This window comes from Lutra lutra, chromosome 10, assembly GCF_902655055.1.
Source record: "Lutra lutra chromosome 10, mLutLut1.2, whole genome shotgun sequence".
Taxonomy (NCBI): Eukaryota; Metazoa; Chordata; class Mammalia; order Carnivora; family Mustelidae; genus Lutra; species Lutra lutra.
This window is the reverse complement of record NC_062287.1, coordinates 4,376,410-4,402,247: the sequence shown is the minus strand read 5'-3', so window position 1 is coordinate 4,402,247 and position 25,838 is coordinate 4,376,410. Positions and strand designations below refer to the sequence as shown.

The window sequence follows — 25,838 nt, the reverse complement described above, 5'->3', positions numbered from 1 at the left end:
AACACTGTAGTTTAATCTTATTATCCCAAAGGATGTTTTCATTAAGGTGTCTCTCCTTTAGAGAAACATGCTCTCTCGTTCCATTATGTATAAGCTGCACCCAGGGCGAAATATTTTAGTGCGTCCCTTCAGAGGGATGAACATTCACTGTGCGGTATGGAGGAGGGATTTGCCTAGTACAAAATAAGTTCTTATAAATTATCTTCAACTTCCTTATAATTTATTGTTATTTATGGTGGAGGTAGCCGAATGTCTGCTCCTAAACCAGAGAGACACTATAATGAATTTGTCACTGTTAGACTCAGTCATTTCCAGGAAGTAGAGCGATTGGCCTGAATTTGCCAGCACTGTCCTGTCTTCAGGCTGGGGCTGTCCTGCACTGATCTGAGCAATGACCAACACCCTTCCTCTATGAACCCCTGATTTGCTGTGTTAGCTTTCTTGGCCTGAAGTGGTCATGTTACTTTGGCCCTAAACTCTTACAACTAAATGAGAATGACAAACAGATAACTAGAATCTTCTTTGGAAAAGCAAGGGAACCCCTAGTTAAATATAAGCATTAGGTTTTAAGAAAAGAAGAAACACAATGTCTTCTGAGGATACCACAACAGCTTCAAGGTTTAAAAATACAGATTTCATAGACATCGAGTTTCCTTTCCCTTGAGAAAAGCTAGGACACCTCACAGAAAAAGAAAATGCATGGCAATATCCTGCATGATCCTCATATTTTTCTGTGTTTTTTATACCATGGACAGTTCCGTACAGTTCTACATAATTAACTTATAAAATGGATTTACAATTTCCCCAATACTCAAAACCGGCTTTCTATCCTTCATGGATAAACAAAACACTCCTGGTTCACAAATCCAGGTTTTTAAACAGAAGCTGATTATGAAATTTCAGCAATAAATGTATAAAGTTATACAGTTTCAAGGCCAGGTGTTTTTAACATCCCTTTGATGCTCGTATGTGTCTGTATCTTGAATAGGCTTCTGAGGCAACTTTCATATTTACTCAGGTTTATGGAGGTTGAGTTTAGGGTCCAGACAAGGGAACCCATTATGTGCTACAGCGGGAGTGATGATGGCATGGCCTGAGAGGGTGAAAGACAAAATAGAATCTGTTACCCTGGCATAGGATAAAACAATGTACGTTACAAGAAATGCATTAGGAGGAATATAAATTAGATATCCTCTGACATGCCTCATTTGAGATTTCTAATCATCATAAACAGAGTAGCTTATTTTTTGAAAGTTTACGCAGGGCTGTTTTATATGATGAGCTATCTACTAGATTTTTAATGGCCATTGAAAAGAGAAATCCCGAAGTAGAATTTTTAAAGGCCCATACACCTGCTGGTTTCATAAAATAGACTTTTGCCAGACTTCAAGTACATTTAGAATATTTGTAGAATAATCACACCGCAGAGAAAAATACGGTGGAGCCCATTTTTATGTTAGAAATGTGAAAGGCAACCAGGCGGACCTGAATGCCAAGAGAAGCCTAGACAGAGGTGCGCCACAGGGGAGGCATTGAAAGTCCGCTCCTGCCCAGTGAGACTCCACTTTTCCAAACTGATGCCTCTCCTTTTCTTGATCATCTTATTATTTCCTGTTTACCTGTCATTAGGGAAGATGATGCAGAGAAAGATCGTAATTCCGGGGTAGAATTCATCTAAATTAGGCCATAACGAGAAGTGCGCCTTCTGTACAGAAGGAGGTGTGGAAGGAAGCTATAGATCGTACTGTGCCTGTCTGAGGCGTTGAGAAAATGAAAGCCTTTACAGTGCTCGGCTGCCGAGGTGTGACAGGTGTATGAGTACTAAGTCAACGCTAGGTAAATTGAGCGAAGCATTGGTTATAATTTTGATCCTCTTATAATTAGAAAAGCAAATATTAAGGAAAATGTCAACATCAATGTGCACTGTACTACTATTTTCCTCCTCGGGTTTTATAGGGTGGAAAGGGATGAACAAAGAACTGGTAAATCTAATTTTTCTTATTATCGGCGTATAGATAATGATAATGAGGGGGATGGGGATGGCACTGGATATTGAAGCAGCCTAATGGAGGTTTTGCCTTATTTTACATTTTTGCCTCTGGAAAGCCCCTTAGTTAGAAATAAGGAAGACGCAAGAAGGGCTCGTGAGCCCTGCATGCTTCCCTCACTCCACTGAGCCAAGGCTATAGCAACCCAGTGCGATCCCAGATGCGACCCTTAGAAATCTCTTCTTTACACCTGTGAAGACTTTTCTCCATGTCTGTCACCTGTAAGTTAAAATACTAAATGTCTCCATCTCAGAGTTTTGTTGTATTTCAGGGAACTGTGGGAGGCAAGGAGCGTAGACCAGTAGGGGGCGTGTAGTAGCGAGCGTAGACCAGTAGGGGGCGTGTAGTAGCGAGCGTAGACCAGTAGGGGGCGTGTAGTAGCGAGCGTAGACCAGTAGGGGGCGTGTAGTAGCGAGCGTAGACCAGTAGGGGGCGTGTAGTAGCGAATGCCCATGGAAGCTGTCCTTGTTAGCTCTCCGCAGGCGCATCTGGGCCTGCGGGAGGGTGCCTGTGTGACTGGTCTGTGCGTTTTTGTATGTGTATAACAGTGCACCCCAACAGTGCTGATGACAAAAGGATAAATATCATCTCACTTTGTCTCCCATGATTAACCTGTGGGGTAGTTTCATTATGTCCATTGGGAAAGGTTAAATTATCCAGACAACGTGACTCATAAATCAGAATTTGAGCTACGGCTTGTCTGATTCCAAAGCCTATAATATTTTCATGAGTCTGCGCTATGATGTAGACAAAGATAAAATAATAAAAAGAAAAAGTGGAGCTGGTTTTAAAATTATGTTACTTGATCAGTAACAATAGTTAGGTTGTCAACGGTTGAAGAAAAGTCCTATGATCACGTTGCCCAAATCTGTCCACTTCTCTTTTGGTAGCAAATAGTTCAGAGTTTTGAGAAGCTGTGTTTAAAAGTAGGGAACTCTCAGGGCATCTCGGTGGCTCCGTTGGTTAAGCGTCTGCCTTCGGCTCAGGTCCTGTTCCCAGGGTCCTGGGATCTATCCCTGCATCGGGCTCCTTGCTCAGTGAGGAGTCTGCTTCTTCTTCTCCCTCTGCCCTCCCACTCCCCACTGCCACTCAGTCTTCTCTCTCCCACACTCTATGACTCTCTCTCTCTCTCTCTCTCTCAAATAAATAAATAAATAAAATCTTTAAAAAAAAAAAAAAAAAAGCCAGAGACTCTCAGGGCGCCTGGGTGGCTGAGTTGGTTAAGGATCCAACTCTTGATTTCAGCTCAGGTTGTGATCTCAGGGTGGTGAGATCAAGCCCCACATTGGGCTCTGCCCTGGGTGTGGAGTCTGCTTAAGATTCTCTGTCCCTCTCCCTCTGCCCCTCTCTTACCGCTCTCTCTGGCTCTCTCTCTCTCTTTCAAAAACAAAACAAAACAAAACAAAAAAACAGTTGGGGATTCCCCCATCTGCTGTCCTTCCTTTTTTGTCAGAAACCAGTAGCATCTTCTCTCTTAATTCCTTAAACGGAGAAATAACATCTAAGAATGGATCAGTGATCTCAGGTGCAGGCGATAGGCTATATAAGTTTAAAATAATGAAAGGAATAAAATATGATTCTTAAAAATCATTTCATCCAGGGAACCCATAAAGAATATTAGTAATAAAATCCTTTCTTCTTGGGGCGCCTGGTTGGCTCAGTGGGTTAAGCCACTGCCTTCAGCTCAGGTCATGATCTCAGGGTACTGGGATCGAGTCCCGCATCAGGCTCTCTGCTCAGCAGGGAGCCTGCTTCCCTCTCTCTCTCTCTCTGTCTGCCTCTCTGTCTACTTGTGATCTCTCTCTGTCAAATAAAAAAAAAATCCTTTCTTCTTTTGTGGTGGGGGTAGAAAGAACAATTTCCATTGCAAACCCCAAGCTGGGTTTGCCGATGTCATTGAAGCTAAACATTCAGTATCACTGTCACACGTGGGTTGGGGAGAAGGGGTTGAAAAACAAGACGGAGCAGCCGGAAGTGCCAGAAGAATTGTCAGATCAAGGAACCAGATATGGATTGTCTGAAAAACAGCACAAAGTTCACATGGACAAAGGAATGCAAGTATTCTAAGTTCACGTGGGAAAGCTGAGTACAGCGAAGTAGGAAGGAACAGAAATGCAGACTCACTGTTAGGGGAGCACGACCTCAGCACCAAGCATAAGGAGACTGGACCAGGAACTGGAAAGCAGGCGTTGTGTCCAGGCAGCAGGCATGAAGACGGGCGCCAGGACCAAGTGAGAGAGAACCAGAGTCTTCCTTCTCCAGGACCAGCCTTAGTGCTGGAGGATGCCTAGGACCCCCTCCCACCCCGGACCCAGAGTCAATGGGTACCCAAATAATGCAGCCTCGTCCAAGGGTGTAGAGATGTGCACTGAGCTTTTAAATGCTAAAACAGGAATTAGACCTACAGAGAAGCTGGAGTTGGTAGGTTAATTGTATCCATTCTTGAAAATGAATAGAACAGAACATATTCGGGGACACTCTTGACATTAATATAATTTGGAAATTGGCAGATAGCTTGAGTTCTGAAAATCTCTGAAAGCCAGTGGAAACCCTGTTGACTTCATAACCTCCACATGCCTATAAATACAATACAATAAAAAAGCTAGAAAGCCATTAAGATCATATACATTTCATATAATTTATATAAGCAGATGGTTCTACTTTGGTCTATGAACTGTAGACTCCATTGAACTGTAGCTCCTTAACAGTTTTGTGGAAAAACCTGTACATCCTGAAAAACAATTACAGAGTGCGGAAGTAAATGGTGAAAAATGTCCACAAGAGAAAGGTTTCTGTATCAGATGGATAGAGCTCAGTTTTGAGTAGGCATGTTAATGCCCCAGGGAAACAGAGAGTCAGGAACCCCTTTGGATTCAGGCGTCTTGGTGAACACTGTGTATGCTTTGCGCTGATAAGATGGTGGTCTGTAAACCAGAGAAGGAGCTATCCATCGTTAACCTGCGTCATCAGAGCTGAGAGCAGGCGTTTCGCATGTAAACTTACCAGGCTACAGAGCTCGATGCCTCGAGAATTTTGATTTGTCTTGTCTTTGACAATATGGAGCTACTAAGCCCTTGCTCACTGGACCTTTAGCTGCCTTTGAGAAAATGAAGCAGAATCCCAAGGATATCACTCCAGCATGAACTGGATTCTGCAGGCAAGACCAAAAAAAACACAATAAACAAACCTGAAATGCCTCCCTTCCCCCCTTGGTTTGTTTTATGATAAAATAGCCTTTTAAAATACTTACCTATTTAGGTTATTCTTGGAATTTTAGGAATATGTGTATATCATCTTACTCCATTTCCCAGCACAGAATGCCAGTTCCATTTGGTAACGAGTGAGTAGCTGGTTCATTTCCCCCCAGATTTATATGTTTTCTGATTATTGATCAGTGCACATACTTCTGAAATTAAAAGTTACCAAAGATGTGTACTAGTTATTCTCAGTGGTTTCCATCAACATCAATGCCACTGATTTTTGCTAGAAATGAAATCATTGTGTCATCTCCTAAGTCTAGAAAACAGAAATTTCAGAAGTGAATACACACACACACACACACACACACACAATTTTCCACATTCATTCACTTAATAAACATTTTTGACTCACTTGGTAACAGGGTATGACTCCTATGGAAGCCTATAAAATGTTATGGAAATTAGTATATATTTTTAGCCCAATTTTAATGAGTAGAGAAGAACTAATTTATATGCTTTATAAGGTAAGATGAAAGTCACAGATAAGCATTCTGTTCTGGTATCTTTCCTACTAGGGGGATCGTATTGTTACTTTCAAAATGCATTAATGGCCTAAAAATTACCTGCCCAGGGTTTTGCCTCATTTAAATTTTTGCCTTAGGCAGATACTGAGGCTGGAGATCAGGGAGAAACAGGGGTGAGGGTGGATGCTTCTCCCATTTCTGCCCCTGCATTCAGCTAAAACTGCTGGATCCCTTGCACCTGACCCTACCCTGCACTCCTGGGAGTTCCGTCTGGCTCTATTTAACCCCTTACTTACCATCTCCACTTGAGTTTTGCCATCCATAAAGAGACTAATTTCATCTACTTCACAGGTATGTTTTATAAGCTTTTAAATGAAATGCCTGTAAAGTGCTTATTTCAGTGTCTGCTCCATTGTAGTAAACATCCACGCTAACTCTCCTTTCTCAAATAGGCGTTTCTGGGCATAGGTGGTGAGTCGGTGTGTGTTTTCTCTGCACATGCTTGTACGTGCGTGTGTTTGTATATAAGTACTATGTAGCCAGTGCTTATTAGAAATAGATGAAATGCTCATTTGCTTGGGTTCATTCTTTCAGGTCATTAAAATTACATTGTACACCAGGAGAAAGATATGAAGGGAGGGTATGGAGAGAGGTCAAAGCTGGGGCTAAGAGAGAAGCTCCCCAAAGTGCATTGTTTGTAGCATCATCACGGGGTCCTGTGGATCCTCATTCCTGAAGATGGGTCCGGGCTCTGCCTTCATTTTTATCAGAATAACCCACGTTATAAAATGGAATTGATGAAGACGGCGGTTTCTTTCAGTGATATTGACTCGTACAATGTCTACGACCAACACTATGAAACTGAACCTAAAATGTTTTTTTAATGTTTTAATCTGACATCCTGAGTGATGTTCCTTCTATGTTCAAACATTTTCTTTTAGTGTTGTGGCAAATTCTGAAACAGAAGGCTACAATAACTTGGATTACCAAGCAGAAATCAAAATTGTGAAGTGTCTTGCTGACTTTATCAAAGAAAGTGGGGATACTTCTTTTTATCCCTATTGATTTTTAATCTTCTAAAGAATGGTGGCAGCTGCTAAGAGATTGGTGTTTTTGATTTTTATACTATCAGGTATTATGGACTGAATGTCCTCCCAAAGCTCATTTATTGAAACACTAATCTGCAGTGTGATGGTATTTGAAGGTGGGGCCTTTGGAAGGGTAATTAGGTTTAGATAGGGTTCTGAGGAAGAAACCCTCTAATGGTATCAGGGTCCTTATAAGAAGAAGAGGAAACTAGAGTTCCCAGTCTTTCTGCCAAGTGAGGGACGGGGAAGACATAGCGGTCTGCAAGCCCAGAGGCGCACCCTCACCTGGGGACTGAATCAGGCAGTGCCTTGATCTTGGATTTTCCAGTCTGCCAATGCTGTGAGAAAGTCCTCTTTTTCTGGACCATTTCCTTACACCACACACAAAAATAGACTCCACATGGGTGAAAGACCTCAATGTGGGACAAGAATCCATCAAAATCCTTGAGGACAACACAGGCAGCAACCTCTTCGACCTCAGCTGCAACAACTTCTTCCTAGAAACATCGCCAAAGGCAAGGGAAGCAAGGGCAAAAATGGACTATTGGGACTTCATCAAGATCAAAAACTTTTGCACAGCAAAGGAAACAGTTAACAAAACCAAAAGACAACTGACAGAATGGGAGAAGATATTCACAAATGACATATCAGAGAAAGGTCTAGTATCCAAAATCTATAATGAACTTATGAAACTCAACACTCAAAGAACAAATAATCTAATCAAGAAATGGACAAGAAGACATGAACAGACATTTCTGCGAAGAGGATATCCAGATGGCCAACAGACACATGAAAAAGTGCTCCACATCACTCGGCATTAGGGAAATACAAATCAAAACCACAATGAGATACCACCTCACACCAGTCAGAATGGCTAAAATTAACGAGTCAGGAAACAAAAGGTGTTGGCGAGGATGCCGAGAAAGGGGAACCTCCTCCACTGTTGGTGGGAATGCAAGCTGGTGCAGCCACTCTGGAAAACAGCATGGAGGTTCCTCAAAAAGTCGAAAATAGAACTACCCTATGACCCAGCAATTGCACTATTTGATATTTACCCCAAAGATACAAATGTAGTGATCCAAAGGGTCATGTGCACCCAAATGTTTATACCAGCAATGTTCACAACAGCCAAACTATGGAAAGAACCTAGATGTCCAACAACAGATAGATAAAAAAGACATGGTATATATACACAATGGAATACTATGCAGCCATCAAAAGAAATGAAATCTTGCCATTTGCAACGATGTGGATGGAACCAAATTATGCTAAGCAACATAAGTCAGTCAGAGAAAGTCAATCACATGATCTCACTGATATGAGGAATCTGAGAAACAAGACAGAGGATCATAGGGGAGGAGAAAGACAAATGAAACAAGACGAAACCAGAGAGGGAGACAAACCATAAGAGACTCTTAATCTCAGGCAACAAACTGAGAGTTGCTGGAGGGGAGGAGGGTGGGAAGGATAGGGTGGCTCGGTGATGGACATTGGGGAGAGTATGTGCTATGGCGAGCGCTGTGAATTGTGTAAGCCTGATGAATTCCAGACTTGTACCCCTGAAACAAATAATACATTATGTGTTAATTAAAAAAAAATTCCTGTTTTTTTGAGCCACCTAATCCTTTTTTAGAGTAGCCTGAGTGGAATAGGACACCAAGGAAACGTCTATCAACTCTAAAAACAGCCTGAAAATGTATGATACAAGTCTCTAGCAAGTTTTCTTAGTATAGTAAGCGCATGTTGCTAGAATTTCCTATCTCTATAAGGGTAAATGCTACCCTGTGGAACAAGTGAAAAGATTTTTCACTAGCCTTTTATGGAGCTTCTGTTATTACAGAGTGTCTGTCTGTTGTGTATCAATAAACTCTAAAATAGTTAAGCTCTGAGCTCACCAGCATGTTTGTCCTTGACACTGACACCTTGAGAGCATTGTGAGAACCTAGCTTTTACTTTGTATCCATTTTGCAGTTAAAGCTTACCCCCAGTCAGTGAGTTACTCCAGTATGTTTATTTTAAAAATTTCATTTTAAAAAATTTCAATTTTTCTTTGTAAAAATTTATTGTCATTACATAATCATTCCTGTTACCCTGAGGCCATTTAGCAAGCTTTTCTGGCAAGCTTTAGAATGTGACCACGTCAGTTATACTCCCATCGAAGTTTGTAATACCTGGGTATTAGATGAGTTTACTAAAAAATTAATCTTCTAGATAGGACAGCTGTCTGTCACTTACCTGATTGGGTAGCCTCAGTGCAGTCGCAAATCTTTTTGAATTAGATTATTTCTGTTACCTTCCTCACCAACATTTAATTAATGTTTGTTATGCAGCAGAAATGTGGTACATAATTCTCCCACTTCTACCACTGAAAACACAGTGATTTAAAAAATGAAAATTCCCGAAAGCAAAATGGAACTAAAAAAATGGAATTCCCACATACTAAATATAAACTATGTTCCAAACACAGTGCTAAATGCCCTAATTGTGATGTCTTACGTATTTTCCAGAACACTGTAGCATTGGGGTGCTTATGTCCCTTTTGAAGATGAGTTTCAGTGAGTGGCAGAGATGTTATTTGAATTTAGTTCTGATTCAGCTAAAAGTTTATATTGTAGAAAACAGTGGTTGAAATCATTCAGGTATCAGGTAGCTACCATTCCTAATTAGATGCAGAAGTAGGATCAAAGATTGTTTCAGCTTTTATGTATGTGTATTTCATAAATTGGTGTCCTGCATCCCGGAACTGACAGTCACAAAACAAATTTCATACCTTTACTATGAGAACGTTGGGTATGTCACAGGACTGCTGAGAGAGCAAAAAGAACTAACAGCCAAAACCCTTTATCATGAACACAAGGCTCTTGAGATAATAGCTGAAGGATAAGTTTGAAATTTTAAATTGCCATTTGAATTTTAGCCTAGAGTTAAGAATATAACTAGGTTTCCTTTTTTAAGGCATTCAACAAATCTGTACCATTTTTTATTATGCATTGGACTTCATAAAGACTCGGTCTCTTTGGCTCCAGGAGGCTAAAGAGAATCTTTATGCAGACATTAAAAAAAAATACTTTAAGCACAGTAGAATACCTTATGAGAGTCAGTGTTCCCCAAAATGAAATAGATTGGCCAGAGCTGTATTCTGTGGTCACTGGAGTGATTCATACACAAACTACAGTCTTTGATGGGCCAGGTAGAAGGAAGTCTCAAAAGGTTACTTCATTCCATGGGATTCTGAGATTCTAAATACTCCATGTTAGAGTGGTACGTAGTTGGCCAGGAAAATGTTCCCAATGTGAAAATCAACCCTGCTGATTGTCTACTAATAGGTTATTCATATATGGCAGATCTGAAATGGTTTGGGTTTCTGTTTGTAAAGGTTTTTTAAGGTGGAAAAATGAGAATTTAAATTTGTCATCTTAAATTCAAGTATTTGATTATAAGCATTTGCATATTTTGATGCATTTTCAAGCTTTGACGTTGTTCACAGGACTTTTGATAATCTAGAAAACTATAAGAAATCGGCTGAAGCAAAATTCTTATTGGACTACTTATCTGTGTTTCCAAATGTTGGAATGTATGAAAGCTGCCTATTAAGATAATGCTGTTCTTAAAATAGTCCAAAGCAATATTTTTTAATTTCCTATTTTCCTCGGATACTTGAATTTTGGTATTGACAGATTGCTTCTGTCATGGAAGGAAAACTTTGTCCTTCTCCCTTTTTCCACTTAACCTTCATTACTCATGTCACTGCCTCATCGTAGGGCGTATTTCAGCCCTCCAAAGAAAGAAGTTTCTTTGACTCTCCTAGGAAGGCCAGATGAGACTGTTGAATTTGCTTATGATTGTGCAGTGACATTTAAGTGTAGGGGCAAGGGTACCGGATATCAAGCCTGAAAAGCTCATTTTAATTCTGTCTTTATCATTTAATTAAGTCACATCACCTACTTGTGCCTACCTTCTGCTTCTGCAAAGTGGGAATGGTAGTAAGGATCTAACATTTTTGTCACAATCAACACATAAATTGTTGTTGTTAGGACATTTTTCTATCCATGATTTGAAATGTAACACTGTCTCTAGTTAATACCTTGTGAACTACTGAACAGTGCAAGCAGCTGACTCAAATGAAAGAAGGTCAGGGCTAGAGAGTGTCCTGGGGAGTTTGCTAGGAAGGGAGGGAAGAAGAGTAAATCCATCTGGATTGCTCTAACAAAAATACCATAGACCAGGTTGCTTGTAAACAACAGAATTTTATTCCTCCCAGTTCTGGAGGCTGAGATTTCCAAGATCAAGTGTCACCAAATTCAGCATCTAGTGAGAGCCCTCTTCCTGGTTTATGGGTGACTCTCTTCTTGCCTTTCCCCACATAATAGAAGGAACAAGGATGCTCACCTTCTGTGGTTTCTCTTATAAGGATTCTAATCTTCATGCATGAGGGTAGAGCCCTCGCAAAGGCCTCTGATCACTTCCCCAAAGTCCTATATCCCAGTATCATTACACTGGGAATTAGGTTTCATGATAGGAATTTGGGGCAGCACAAACATTCAGTCTACATTGATATTTGTTGAATGCCTACTATGTGTCAGGTACCATGCTAAATTCTTTATATATGCTTATTGATTTGTTTTATCTTCAACAAATGATTATTGATCACCTACTGTGTTCTACATACTAAGCTAATAAGCCTCGGAGCATAGTGGTATGTAAGACAGGCATGGTCCAAATTCTTAGGTGCTTATAATTGAGCACTGGGATTAAACATTAAACAAATAATTACATAGACAGTTAATGATTAATTAAAATTATGGTTATCACTAGAAAAGTATAAAATTAGAACTTGTTTGAGGTCACAAAGATAATAGATAGGGGATTGAGCATTGCTCAGGCTTTTTCCATTCCAGAAGGGTGTTTGGGGAGATCTCAAGAGTTCATGATCTTAAGGAGGTCCACAGCTTGACCAACTACTTTCACCCATTTATACCTTAAAGAAATGCTTCTTGAGCACATACCACATGTCAGGCACCACACGTCTTAGTGCAAAATGGACATGACATCTTCCTCCACGAAGTTCACAGTGTAATGAGGAAGACTGATTAATCACTACTCAAAAAAGTATGTAATTATAAACTACCATAAGAATGACTGAGAAAAATTATGTGGTGTTATCAGACCCTATGGTAGAGACACCTATTTTAGTCTAGGAGTTCAGGAAGGCATCCCCGAGGAGAAGACATTTAAATAGAGATCTGAAGGATGAGAAGGAGATAACTGGGTAGGAAAAATGGTGGGGGTAGAGGATTCTATCCAGTAGGGTGAGGATATGTAAAAGCTAAGTCAGAAAGGAACATGATGAAATTGGAACAGCTAAAGGAAGATCACCATGGTCGAACTTCAATACTGCAAGAGTAGCACAAGGTAAAGATAGAGAAGTAGATAGAAGCTAGAACCTATAGGTGTTTTAGGGATTTTGGTCTTAATCATCAGAACAAATGAAGTTATTGAAGGACTTTGAATAGAGGAGTGACACAAATAGATTTGCTTCATAAAAATCACTTTGAAAGTCATGTGGGGTATAGATCTCAGGTGGGGAGTTGGCAATAGCAGAACACAGGGGTATTTATACCATCATTCAAGTAAGAAATGGTGGCAGCATTTCCTGGGATGGCAGGTGTGTATGAGAGGCTTGAGTCAATTTTGGAAACCTGAAGGTAGATGATAATTTTGTCTGCTTAATGGAAATATGTCCATTATTCATGCAAATCGCCTTATCACCTGAATATGTTCTTGATTTGGCATTATGTAACCTCAATCTGAGTTGATTGTTAACAATGACTTTGATTTTGAAAGGTAATTTATACATTATCTATATTGACTAGCTCTTGGTAGAGATGTTTATTTTTTTTTATTGTGTTATGTTAGTTACCATAAAATGCATCAGTAGTTTCTGATGGAGTGTTCCAAGATCCATTGTTTGACGCAGCCATAATTCTCTAAGCATCTACTGTGCTAGCACTCTGTTAGCCCCTGCAGGACTTAGAATGATAACCAAGATATTATCCTTCCTTCAAAAGTAAATGACCTAGTAATCTAGACAGGTGATCATAACGTACACATACAGATGACTGTGGTGTAAGATATGCTGAAGCCAAGTTTTATTGAGTTTCTACAAAAAGCAAAGATAACATTCTATTGAAGGATTTGAAGGATCAGAAAAGATACAGCATAAAAATGGACTTGGAAACATGTGACACATTTGACTCCTGGAAGAGAGGTTATGGAAGGCTTGTTTTTGAAACTAAATCTAGGAGGATAAAAGATAATAATTCCACTGATAACTGAGGCTGTTAGGATTTATGGAGGCCAGATTGTCTTCCTTTAAGAAACAAGTTTGTAATGACGTATTTCCATTTGATTTGTTTATTGGGCTGCACTATTCACTTTGTAAGAGAAGACTTAATTTTTATAGAGCAGTTTTAGGTTTACTGTAAAACTGAGAGGAAGGTATAGAAATTTCCCATATACTCCCTGTCCCCGTAGCCTTACCCATTATCAGTATCACTCACCAGAATGGTACATTTTTACGAAGGATGAACTTGCATTGACACCTCATAATCACCGTAAATCCATAGTTTGCCTTACAGTTCTCCTTGTATTGCACATTCTGTGGGTTTGGGCAAATGTATAATGACGTGTCTTCATTATTATAGGTTTCATACAGAGTATTGTCACTGCCTTAAAAATCCTTTGCGTTCCGCCTAGTCATCCTCTCTTTATCTGTCCGTCACCATCCGTCATTGACCTTTTTATTGTCTCCGTCCTGTTACCTTTTCCAGGGTGTCACGTATTTGGGATCACACAGTATGTCGCCTTTTCAGATTGGTGTCTTTTACTTAGTAATAGGCATTGAAGTCTCTGTGTCTTACTATGGTTCAATCATTTCTTTTTAGTGCTGAACAGTATTCCATTCCTGGATATTCTACTCTTTATTTTTTTTTATTTACCTATTGAAGGACATTTTGGTTGCTCCCAAGTTTTGGCAGTTATGGATAAAGCTTCTATAAACATCTGTGGGTAGGTTTTCATGTAGGCCTCTTTCAAAGAGGCTTTACCATTTTGCATTCCCAACAGCAATGCGTGATCTCCTTTTGCTTCACGTCTTTGTCAGCATTTGGTGGTGTCAGTGTTTTGTCTATTCTAATAGGCATGTAGTACTGTCTCATTATTGTTTTAATTTGCATTTCTTTGATGACATGTGATGTGATGTATCTTTTCATATGCTTATTTGCCATTTCTTCTAAGGTATGATCTTAGGTAAGATCTCAGTATCTTCTTTGGTGAGGTGTCTATTAAGGTGTTTGGCCCATTTTTTAATTAGGTAATTTGTTTTCTTGTTGTTGAGTTTTAAGTGTTTTATGAGTCCTTTATAGCATAAGTCTATTGAAAATATTTTCTGTCAGTCTCTGGCTTGTCTTCTCATTTCTCTTGATACTATCTTTTATAGAGCAGAAGGCTCTAATTTTAATGAAGTGCAATTTCAGCTTATCATTTATTTCTTTCATAGATGATGTCTTTGGTATTGTATCTAAAAAGGCATCAGTCACCATCCCCAAGGTCATCTAGATTTTCTCCTATCTTCTAGGAGTTTTATAGCTTTCCAGTTTACATTTAGCTCTGTGGACCATTTTAAGTTAATTTTTTTGTGGACTGTGTAAGGTCTGTGTCTAGATTTACTTTTTGCATATGGATGTCCACTTGTTTCAGTATCATTTGTTGAGAGACTATATTTGGTCCATTGTGTTGCCCCTGCTCCTTTGCCAAAGATCTGTTGCCTATATTAATGGGCATCTACATTGACGATGTGTTTGTTTATTCCTTCAATATTATTGTGCCTTGATTACTATAGCTTTATTGTAAGTCCTGAAACTATTTATTGTTGTGACATCAACTCAACAATATTTAACACGTTATGTATTTATGAAAATATAGCAGACATTCAGTGTTCTCTGGGGACAGTGTTTAAAGTTCTGTCAAATCAGGAATCCCTGGAAAACTTTTCTTGAAAATAATAGACTCAGTAATTATTTTATAAAGAGTGAATGGATGATTCCGAGTAGAACAGTAACTCAGTATAGACATGGTGGTGGCAGATACAGGAAGTTTCCAAAGAACTTTGAGTTACTCATTTTATTTGGAGCACAGAGTCAATTAAAGTGGTAGTGGGGGATGAAAGTGAAAAGTTGGGAGCCCTGTCATTGATGATCCTACAAGACAGACTACTGGACAGCAGAAAGAAATTTTCAGTTGCCCACATCTAACTTGAAGATTTCGAAAAAAATTTTGACTGGGTATTTCAATGTATTCTTCTTTGTTCACATGACTCAGTATTCGATAACTTTTATGGTAGATAACCTGGTGCCTGTCAACAGCATTTTCCACATGGTTGAGATTCCTGGGAAGAAAGTGGAGTTTACGTTGATGGATCTACTGAGTGTTTTATCAGGAAAAAAGCTTTCTTTGATAGGCAGTCATTTGGAATCTATTTTCCCTCATTTGGGAGTAGTTCCCGGGCCAAATCACTGTTCTATTTATATCCATGACCTCCTTTCCAGTGCTCTATCGCCTGAGCACTGTAGAGACATCCTTAAAAGAAGTTGTATTTGGGTCAGAAAATCAACCAAAATGAATATAATTAGACAGATTTTTTTTTTTTAAAGAATGAGGGATCTTTTGAAGTGGTTTTATGAGTAAATCCTTAAAGTTGTTTCCATTTGAATTGCTAAACCATTATACACAATTGACTTATATGTATTTAATTAAACTCAGCAAACTTTCTTTGGGTCATTGAGTACCTACTGTGCCAAACGACTCTCAACATTTTGTGTGTGTTGGCTGGGTGGAGGGTATGTCTGGGCTACAAGTTGTAGTTTAAAGTTCTGGCAGATAAGGAAATGTCTAGAGAAGTTTACTGCTCTATGGATAAGGTAGAAGCCAGAGCGGGAGTATATGGGATGGCTGCGGTTCAAGAGTAGGAGTGTTTTTCTTTCCTTTCTTCTTTTCAAGAGCTGATTGGGTCTTGAAAAAAAGTGAGTATTATAGTGTATTTTAGCTCACATAATCTACCAGAAGTCTTCAAACTTTGGAAATCATAAAATATACCTGAGAGCATGTGAAAATGAAGATAGCTGGGCCTTATACCTATATTTTGATTTGGTATCTGGGTGTGAGGCCTTGGGGATCTCACTTGAACCCTCTGGGTGATTTTTATGTAGTTGGTCTAGACTTCTATATTTGGAAACTTGACAGTTCCAATCTATAAATATAGAAATTAGACACAATTTAAAACATTCAATAAAACTCTTAAAGACCATCCTGCTAATATGCTAGGGTTCAGGTGTAGAAAAAGTTAAGTAAATATCGAGTAGGTGGAGGGTATAGGCACACACACAAACACGCCCACATACACTCTCATGGCATCATGCTAGAGAGGGAACTTGACCTATTGGCTGTGTGTATTGCAGTTACAGACCCAGAAGGAGGGGGAAAAAAAAAAAAAACAACAAACCCTTGAAATTGAGGGCTCCTTCTTGAGCTAGGCTTTGTTTGTCTAGTTTGCTGTGATGGGAGCGTGCCCTAACATCTGTATACCCAGTGAGATAGAAATAGTTTTTCTTCTTTTCTTTGTGAGCCATCTTTCAAAATAATGAGCGTATCCATGAGGTTTTCAAGGCTTCAAAAGAGTAAATCTGGTTTCAGCCTATCCTCTGAGTCAGGATCTCTGAAGATAATCAGGCTGTGACTTGGAAGCAGTCCTGGGGAAAACAGCAAGCCACTGATCACAATGACAATGGACTTTAGGAGCGGATGACCTTCTATTTTCCTGAAAGTGTGCAAGGAGTCAGTGTCTGTGTATGGAGACTCCTGTCTGAAGTGCCAGTCTGGTTAATGACTCTGCCATATGAGGACTTTCAGTTCCTGTGTGACAAGGGGTAACATCGCTAGAAAGTTAGAAGTATTATGAGGTCACTCGAATGACTCATCACACCTTAGTTCTTCTTGCTGTTGATGGCACAAGGACCAGTCCAGTGTGCTAACCTTTGCAGCATTAACTCATTAATACATCAAAATAATTTCCAGGATCTCAACCTTTAACATTGTAAAATAAGACCCTATGATGAAGGTGCTCATGTTGGATGTCTAAAAGATTCTTTACAAAAACTGAAAAGGACAGCTTAATAATTTTGCTTTCTGGTAATCATATTGTATAGGAAAGAGATTAATATGTGGAGGTGGATTCCCAACATTGTGTCTAATTAAATTATGTTAAAGAGGTATAGGCTGCTTCTTGACACCGCCCTCCCACCCACCCCGTGGAAGATGGAGCCTCTTCTTACTGAGTTGAAGTTACTGCTCTGTCTAATCCCAGGAACTGAGACCAGTGGTGCCCCCTCCTTTAGAGCTGGGGTGGCAGGGGGATAGCAATACCAACTGCCCCATCCTGCCAGCCATCACCTGTGAAGCGTCAGTTTTGTCCTGTACCTCTGGTACTGGTGAGCGACTACTTTCAATATTACACCCTGGTAATATTAGTGCCTGCAGAGATCTGGTTCATGGTGTCCTAGAAGTCTCGGGTGATGACTGAGGACTCAGGTGATGACTGACGTGTACCACCTTCTTTATGGCAGCAGAAGCAAGTAGTGGATGAAAAGCTGAAGGAGAGACGGGAATGCCAAAGAAGGAAAAAGTGAAGGAGGGCACAGAGGAGAAGATAAGGGAGTGATGTTCATGAGAAGGGAGTAGAGATGGCGAAGGAAAATGAAATAAGAAGTGAAGGGGGTGGCAAGGCCCCGGCCCCTGAATGTGGTCTCTTCAAAGACTTTCTTGAGTGTGGAGTAGGGACAGTGTGTGCCCAGGCTGACAGGGCCTTCCTGCAGCTGGAGCCCAGGTGGCAGTGAATGCAGTGGTGCTTGGGGGAGGCCACAAGATTTGTTGATCAAAATATACCCGTGTTGTGGGACCCCACCTGTTGAACTACCCCCCACCTAACAGTCATGTTTAAGGGCCATAAAGCAGATTTGCTAAGATTTAAACCGATTACCAATGAAAGAGTTCAGACATCTCAGGACAGGCTACAAGTTCAAGGACTCTTTTGAACAAACTCTTAGTGCAGAAACAAGGTGATTGTTAAAGAATACGATGAGGTCAGATCTTCTGGACACATGTCATTTCCTTCCACTCTGAACATAAGGTCAGGACAACATGCTCACGGCCGTCTTCTGTAGGAGCAGGACACCACCTGTAGCTTCTTCCCCTTCTTCCCCTCAGACTGTCCCTGAATCTGACAGAAGGGCTGTTGTTACCGAAGGGGAACTGTGGCCCAGTTCTTACAAAACTACCTACCATGTGAAGGGAAATCAGACTACTTTCAGCAGGGAAGCCCATGGAGATACTCAAGCTATTTGGGTACTAGTGTGATTCACCTAGTTGTTCTTGCCCCAGATGACCTGCCATCAGTTGTCAGACCTCTGTGTGACCAGTGGTGACGTGTATGTGCTGTCCTGTCTGCATCATGGTCCCTCTGCTCCTTTGGTTCTCCCATCCACAAGAATGTAGCTTTTGTGGACATGGCCATCGTTCCGTCTAAGCCAAGGAAATGATGCTGAAGACAGCAGCACTTTCCTCTATGCTGCTTGAACCTTTGTCTGACTCGGGGCCTTCCCACCTGCTGCTGTTGCTGCTGCTGCTTTTTCTTCTTTTTAAGATTTATTTATTTGAGAGAGAGAGAGAGAGAGAGAGCATGTGCTGGAGCTGGGGAGTGGAGGGCAGAGGGAGAGAGAGAAGCAAACTCCCCACTGAACAGGGAGCCTGATGCGGGGCTCTGTCCCAGGATCCTGAGATCGTGACCTGAGCCAAAGGCAGATGCCACCCAACTGAGCCACCCGTCTGCTTCTAATGTAGGTACTTAGGAGCCATATTTAAAGAGGATCATTTTGTCTTCAAGAACCACAACCTCAAGACCAGTGAAAAGCTGGGTTCACGTTTAATGTCTGTGGCAAGTTGCTCATATTCCAGGGACTACTTCCGTGGCCCTAAAACCTCTGGTTGACAACCACCACCTGAGTTTTAATCTTTGGCCAGCAGCCCCTTTCACCCACACTGCTGAGTATCTGGGAAAACTGGGACATAAAATCTGTGGAGAGCTGCCAAGCCCATGTGAGGTGAAGGGCAATATGTAAGGGACCCCAAAGTTCTTCCTGATTTTTTGCTATTGATAAGTCTTCATGAAGGCCTGTTCCATGCTCTGCCTTTTCTCACCAGTGTTTTGGATAATCTCTGTCCAGATCATCAGCAACCCCATTGGTTTAGAGGTGATGGAGACCTTCAGAATCTCCTATGGATTCAGACTCCCTACCAACCACAGGAAAACTCTTCTGTCTAGCCCCTGTCCTTCAGGAGACATACCTCGTGACAGACAAGTGATTGGGCTGGCAGGTGTGGCTTCATGCTCTCAGCAAGGGTGAATGTGGTACCCTTTCTGGGAATCACATGTTCTTAGCCACATCCAATGAGCCCCTGAAGAATGTGGCATGTTTCTTAGCCCTGTTCCACCCATGTGATCATGACTGGGTGACCAAGTGCTTGGTGAGATACCAGGAGAGAAAAGATGTTTCATTTGTAGACTTCGTTGGTCTGCCTGCACCTCATTTCAACACCTCTTTTGTCTCGGTCTCTCTCTCATCCTTTCTCTCCTTCTCTTTCTGTTTTTAATCACATTAGGACCAAAAACAGAAGGCAAACAACTAGACGGCAGACTTTCTCATGTGCTTCTCCCCTTGATGCTGTCTAGAGGGGGAGAGGGAGGTTGTCCAGTAAGACAGGCTGCCAGAGCTCTCTGACCCTTTGTTCTTCTGCCTCCTCCCCAAGCTTTCTTTTACAACTATAAAGTCCAAAAGAAGACAGACCCAGGACTGTGGGATTGAAGGACCGAGGTGGGTGTGAGTCCTGGGGGGCAGGGATTATTCATTGCCTCGTTACATGTAGTGTTCTTTTAGGCTCATCCTATCCCAGTACCACAACACACACACACAGTCCTGCCTCCTCACTGTGCCCACATTTCCAAGAAGCCTCAGATATTTCATGAGCATTAGCCTGGAGAGGAGGGTAAAGAATGTTACAGGAACGAGATTCTATTGGGAACTAAAATTCTTTTAAATGATTAAAATGAAATAAAGTAAATAAAAAGGACAAGTGGACAGCTCTAAGAAGTTTACGTACATCACCTTTATTTCTGGAATAATGTGAAGACTTTTACTATGAAGGTTTGAAAAGATGACAATCCCAGCTGGGTAAATTTTTTAGTATGATAAAACCAGCTATAATAATATGTGGGGCAACAGTTGTATGTAATATTTTTAGTACATAAACCTTCTCTTCTATGCTCAGAAAAGGATGCAGGGACTATCTTTTCCATCTCTATGACTAAGTTAGCCATCTTTATTCTTCTCTAATGTCATTCGAGAACAGGTTGGAGATGTCAAAAATAACTGAGATGCATTATTTTAGATGGTGTCTGTTGTATTTAAGATCTTTTTTTTAAAGATTTTATTTATTTGACAGAGAGATCACAAGTAGAGAGAGAGAGAGGAGGAAGCAGACTCCCTGCCTAGCAGAGAACCCGATTTGGGACTCGATCCCAGGACCCTGAGATCATGACCCGAGCTAAAGGTAGAGGCTTAACCCACTGAGCCACCCAGGCAGCCCTATTTAAGACCTTATTTAAAAAATACTGAGTCAATTGCAAAAGAATTGAGAACATCATTAACTTTTAAAAGACAGGTTTTTGTTTTTGTCTTTTTAGTATGTTTCCAGTGTCCCCCTGTTTAACTGGCTTAACTCAAGACCCAGGAGCAAATGTACTGGCTGTCTAATGTTTTCACTTTTTCTGCTCCCTGGGAAGCAAAATCCGGTAATATTTTTGAAGGGAATCTGCTAAAATTTGCACATACACTTAATTCTGCTAAACTTGCCCAGACCTGAATTGGATGAAGGGAGAGGAGAGCATAGACCTTTTGTGGAAAGTTGCATTACTAAAGTGGTGGCATTTTTGTCAAGATTTTCAGGTTAAGAAGCTGAATATATCTTTAAGGAAAGAGAAAATATCATATATTACCTGCACTTCACAGACATCTGGATGTTTGAAAAATTTAAGCTTTTAAAGCTGTTACCTATTCTTTCATGTGCTTTTTGTGCTGCTCCTCAAATATTTCTGGCTCATGTCTGGGCACAAGGGTGGTTGACTTTTCCCATCCTCTTTACATTAAGCACGGCTGTGTGACTTGCTTTGGTGAATGAATCTTGAGAAGCTCTGTATGTCACCCTTGGGAGAAAGCTGCACAGGCTAGCAAGCAGTTTGTCAGCACCTCTCTTTCCCTGCCGTGACAACCAGGTGGGGGAGGTTCTATTAGCCTTGTTCCTAGAGTTAAGAGACATGACCCCATGTTTCTCCCCTGTCCTCTAATCCTTTAACTTACATGAATTCATAGCATGAATCAAAAATAAGCTTTTGTTGGGGTGCCTGGGTGGCTCAGTGGGTTAAAGCCTCTGCCTTCGGCTCGGGTCATGATCCCAGGGTCCTGGGATCGAGCCCCCCATCGGGCTTTCTGCTCCGCGGAGGGCCTGCTTCCTCCGCTCTCTCTGCCTGCCTCCCTGCCTACTTGTGATCTCTCTCTCTGTCAAATGAATAAATAAAATCTTTAAAAAAAATAAGCTTTTGTTATTTTAAGGCATGCAGATTTGGAAGTTAGATTGTGATTGCAACATAATCTGGCCTAGCACGATGGAACCATCGTTTATATTTTTTCTATGTGTTAGGTGTTTATTATGAGAGTTGTACATCTTGATATAGGCCATTATTTTTTGACGTTTGTTTCTTGCCTAGTTCTTGATGGTTGTTTCTGAGAGTTAAATTGACTTCAGATACTTGGGAACTAAGTAGTGTAAAAGCTTGCATGATAACATATGGATTTTAATATGAATTTGCTCTTTTGTATATACATTTATCTTACACTTTATTAGATTCTGTGTCATATCCACTGGAAACCTATTGGTTCATCTCCTCCATACTCTTACATTATACACTGCTGAAAGAGAAAGTGCTACATGTAACTCACCTGTATTCTTATGGTACAAATTCTAGAATTATACATTTCGTGGAAACTCAATAAACTTTTACTGAAATGATAATGAAGATGATAGTTGCTGAGGAAGAGGAGGATAGGATTTCAAGACATGGTCATGCTCCAGAAACATGCATGTTCACTGGGGATATAAAGCAGTTTGTTTATACAAATCATTTATTGCCTATGTATTCTGATATCTGAAAATCAGAAGTTAGTTTCAAAGCGCATAGCTCACAGCATGTGGTATCTGTACACAATGGAATATTACTCAGCTATGAAAAAGAACGAAACCTTGCCATTTGCAACAACTTGGATGGAACTAGAGGGTATTATGCTAAGCAAAGTAAGTCAGAGAAAGATAAATACCATATGATTTCACTCATATGTGGAGTTTAAGAAACAAAACAAGTGGGCCAAGGGGGAAAGAGAGGGACAAACCAAGAAACAGACTCCTAGCTACAGAGAACACATTCCTGGTCACCAGAGGGAGGTGGGTGGGGAATGGCGGACACAGGTGATGGAGATGAAGGAGTGCCCTGTCATGTTGAGCACTGGGTGATGTATAGAAGTGTTGAATCACTCTGTTGTACACCTGAAACAATATTACACTATACGTTACCTGGCATTTATATAAAAACATTAAAAAATCAAGGTGTATAGAAACACAAAAGGATGAGATAATTATGAGGATTAGAAGAAATTGTTGTTTCTAGGGGGACAATGGTAGGTTGACACATTTTAGAGATTAATTATTTACTGGTTATCTTTCTCAATGGGAATTCTTTGGGGGAAGTATATTTCAGCCTTCAGAGTGAAACCTTTGCTGACTCACAGGGCATTGTTTTTCTTTTCTTACCCTATGATTTTATTTCCATTTTTTCTGGCACAAGAAGACAGGTCTTCAAGTAAAAATGTTGAAAATCATGATAGGTCTGAGGATATTGGAAAAATTTTTGATGCATATTTCCTTATAAGATTTTGGTGATCAGATGGCCTTTTTGGCATTCCTAGCTTAACTGTTCTCACCATTTTCCCTAAATTAGCACCTACAGAATTTAATTCAGTGCATATTTTCATTTGACATGAAATCTAATTATGGCTATTAAATCTTTAATAGCATATTTTGTAAGTTTTGGTATATTTATGATAGAAGCATCTCTAGTCATTCAGAGGCAATTTTTTTTCTGCACACATGTACATGGTGCTCATGAAATGGTGACAATGAATACACAATTAGAATGACTTATTAAAATCATAATAAACATGGTTGATTCATTAATTTGTTCATTCGGTAGATGTTTATTAAATAGCTGTATTTTAGAAACCATGGTAAGCATTATGAATACAGAGATGAAAAAAACATGGTCCCATTCTTAAAAAGCTGACATCACAGTTGGGGATATATCTTGATTATAAATGAAAGCCTGTAGTAAAAAGGTATGAAAAGTGCTGTTGAGACAGAACAGAGGAAATGGTTAATTCTGCTAAAAACCAATGGAAGGACTCTGGAGGGTTCCATAGACAAGGTATTATTGGATTTGGACATTTACTATAATATTTCATCACTTTGCTCTAATTAAAATATTAGAATTATGGAGGATTTTATCACCAGATACTTTTTTTTTTTAATTTGAGTATAGTTGACACACAGTGTTACATTAGTTTCAGGTGTTCAGCTGAGTGATTTGACAGGTTTATACATTATGCTGTGCTGACCACAGTGTAGCTACCTGTTGCTTTGCTGTTACAACATCATCAGCTGTATTCCTCATGTTCTTTTAATTCCCTTCACTTACTCATTCCTTACTGGAGGCCTCTATCTCCCACTCCTCTTCACCCATTTTACCCACCTCCCCTCCCCTTCTGCTCTGGCAACCAATAGCCCTCTATATTTATAGTTCTGCTTCTGCTTTTTTGTTGTTTGTTCATTTTTTTAAGATTCCACTTATGACTGGAATCATAAGGTATTTGTCTTTCTCTGATTTATTTCACTTAGCATAAGACCCTCTAGGTCCATCCATGTTGCCTCAAATGGCATAATCCCATCTTTTCTATGGCTATGTAATATTCTAGGATGTATATATTCTATGTTTTCCTTATCTTTTCACCTACTGATGGACACTTAGGTTGCCTTTGTGTCTGGACTCTGTAAATAATGCTGCAGTAAACATTCATGTGCACATATTTTTTTAGTTAGTGTTTTCCTTTGCCTTCAGTAAATACCCCACAGTGGAACTATTGGATCATATGGGGTTTCTATCTTTGAGTATTTGAGGATCCTCCATACTGTTTTCTGCAGTGGCTGCACCAATACACATTCCCATCAACAGTGCATGAGGGTTCCTCTTTCTCCACATCCTCATCAGCACTGTTACTCCTTGTCTCTTTGATTTGGGCCATTCTCACAGGTGTGAGGTGGTATCTCATTGTAGGTTCAATTTGGATTTCCCTGATGATGAGTGATGATGAGCTTCTTTTCATGGGTGTGTTGACCATCTATATGGTTTTTTTGGGGAAAGTGTTTCATGCAGTCCTCTGCCCATTTTTATATCAGATTATTTGGGTTCTTTAGTGTTCGGTTGTGTGAGTTCTTTATATTTTTTGGATATTAACCCCTTATTAGTTATATCATTTGCAAATTATCCAAAAGTATACCGCCATATACTTTGGATAATTAGAGTACTTTCCTCTAAAAATTAGTTGTGCTTAGTTTTTATACTGCTTTGGAAATTTGGGGATTTTACCCAGGGGTAAATATTTAATCTATTTAACAAAAGCAATGACTATTCAGAATGGATGCTGACAATAAAATTAGAATAGGGTCTGAAAAAACTCTGGTAGTGTCTATTAAGTCTTTAATTGTAAGATTATGGATAGGTTTCTGCACTGCAGCTTCTCATCTCTCAAATATAAGCAAAATTGGAAGTTTGAAGGAAACAAGAGGGTGGCTTTGTACAAGGTCATTATTTGGAAATTGTTCAGGCAAAATAATGGCAGTTCTTTTTTTTTTTGGAGTATGATTGTTCTGTATTCCAGTTGTTCCCAATTTCAATGATCATCTATGGTGATAACATTGATGAACAGCCCTAGAGTGAGATGACTGTGTTTGACGGTAGCTGTTTGCAAACTCTGCTGTGATTACACTCAGTTGTCTAATTGCTTAATTTATTGATGTTCTGCTGACATGTTTTCAGCAACATTTGTGATTGCACATAACTAATCATTTCTCTTCTGGCTCATTATCATATGTTTGCATTTGATTTGTCTGCTGGTTGCAGGTGGAAACAATAGGTGATGCCTACTGTGTTGCTGCAGGACTCCACAGGAAAAGCCTCTGCCACGCCAAGCCCATCGCTCTGATGGCCCTCAAGATGATGGAGCTTTCAGAAGAGGTGCTGACACCTGATGGAAGACCAATTCAGGTAACCCTGTCTGCCATTTGATTTGAGTAGTAACATATCTTTTACTGGGCGGGGCAAGACATTCCATTCTGAGTTCTACTTACGTAACTTACACATTAGACGTAGGATAACTCAAAGATGAGGTTAACTAGACATAACTCATAGATCCAGGAAAAGAACAAACGGAATGATGTCAGAAATGGGAAAATGTATGTGAAAGGCTCATTGCCATGGAGAAAAGGAAGAGCTAAAGGACTAGACCAAGGAAGCACTTGTCAGTGACCAACTCAACACTACCAAGCAAGGATGGTAGTGAGAATCAGAGTTGCAGAGAAAACCCAAAAAAGCACAAAATGAAGAGGAAAGAAAATGGCAGATCTTATCTTTCAGGTAATATACAGGTG

At 40.1% G+C, this 25,838-nt stretch overlaps 1 protein-coding gene across 3 annotated transcripts in view; it reads left to right on the top strand.

Moving 5' to 3' along the window:
- Positions 1-25,838, top strand: part of GUCY1A2 (guanylate cyclase 1 soluble subunit alpha 2) — a 315,001-nt gene that overhangs the window by 188,708 nt on the left and 100,455 nt on the right. For all 3 annotated transcript variants that reach the window (XM_047693759.1, XM_047693758.1, XM_047693757.1), the window contains exon 6: positions 25,312-25,455. In XM_047693759.1, the coding sequence (XP_047549715.1) occupies positions 25,312-25,455 (144 nt within the window). The remainder of the gene's footprint in view (positions 1-25,311; positions 25,456-25,838) is intronic.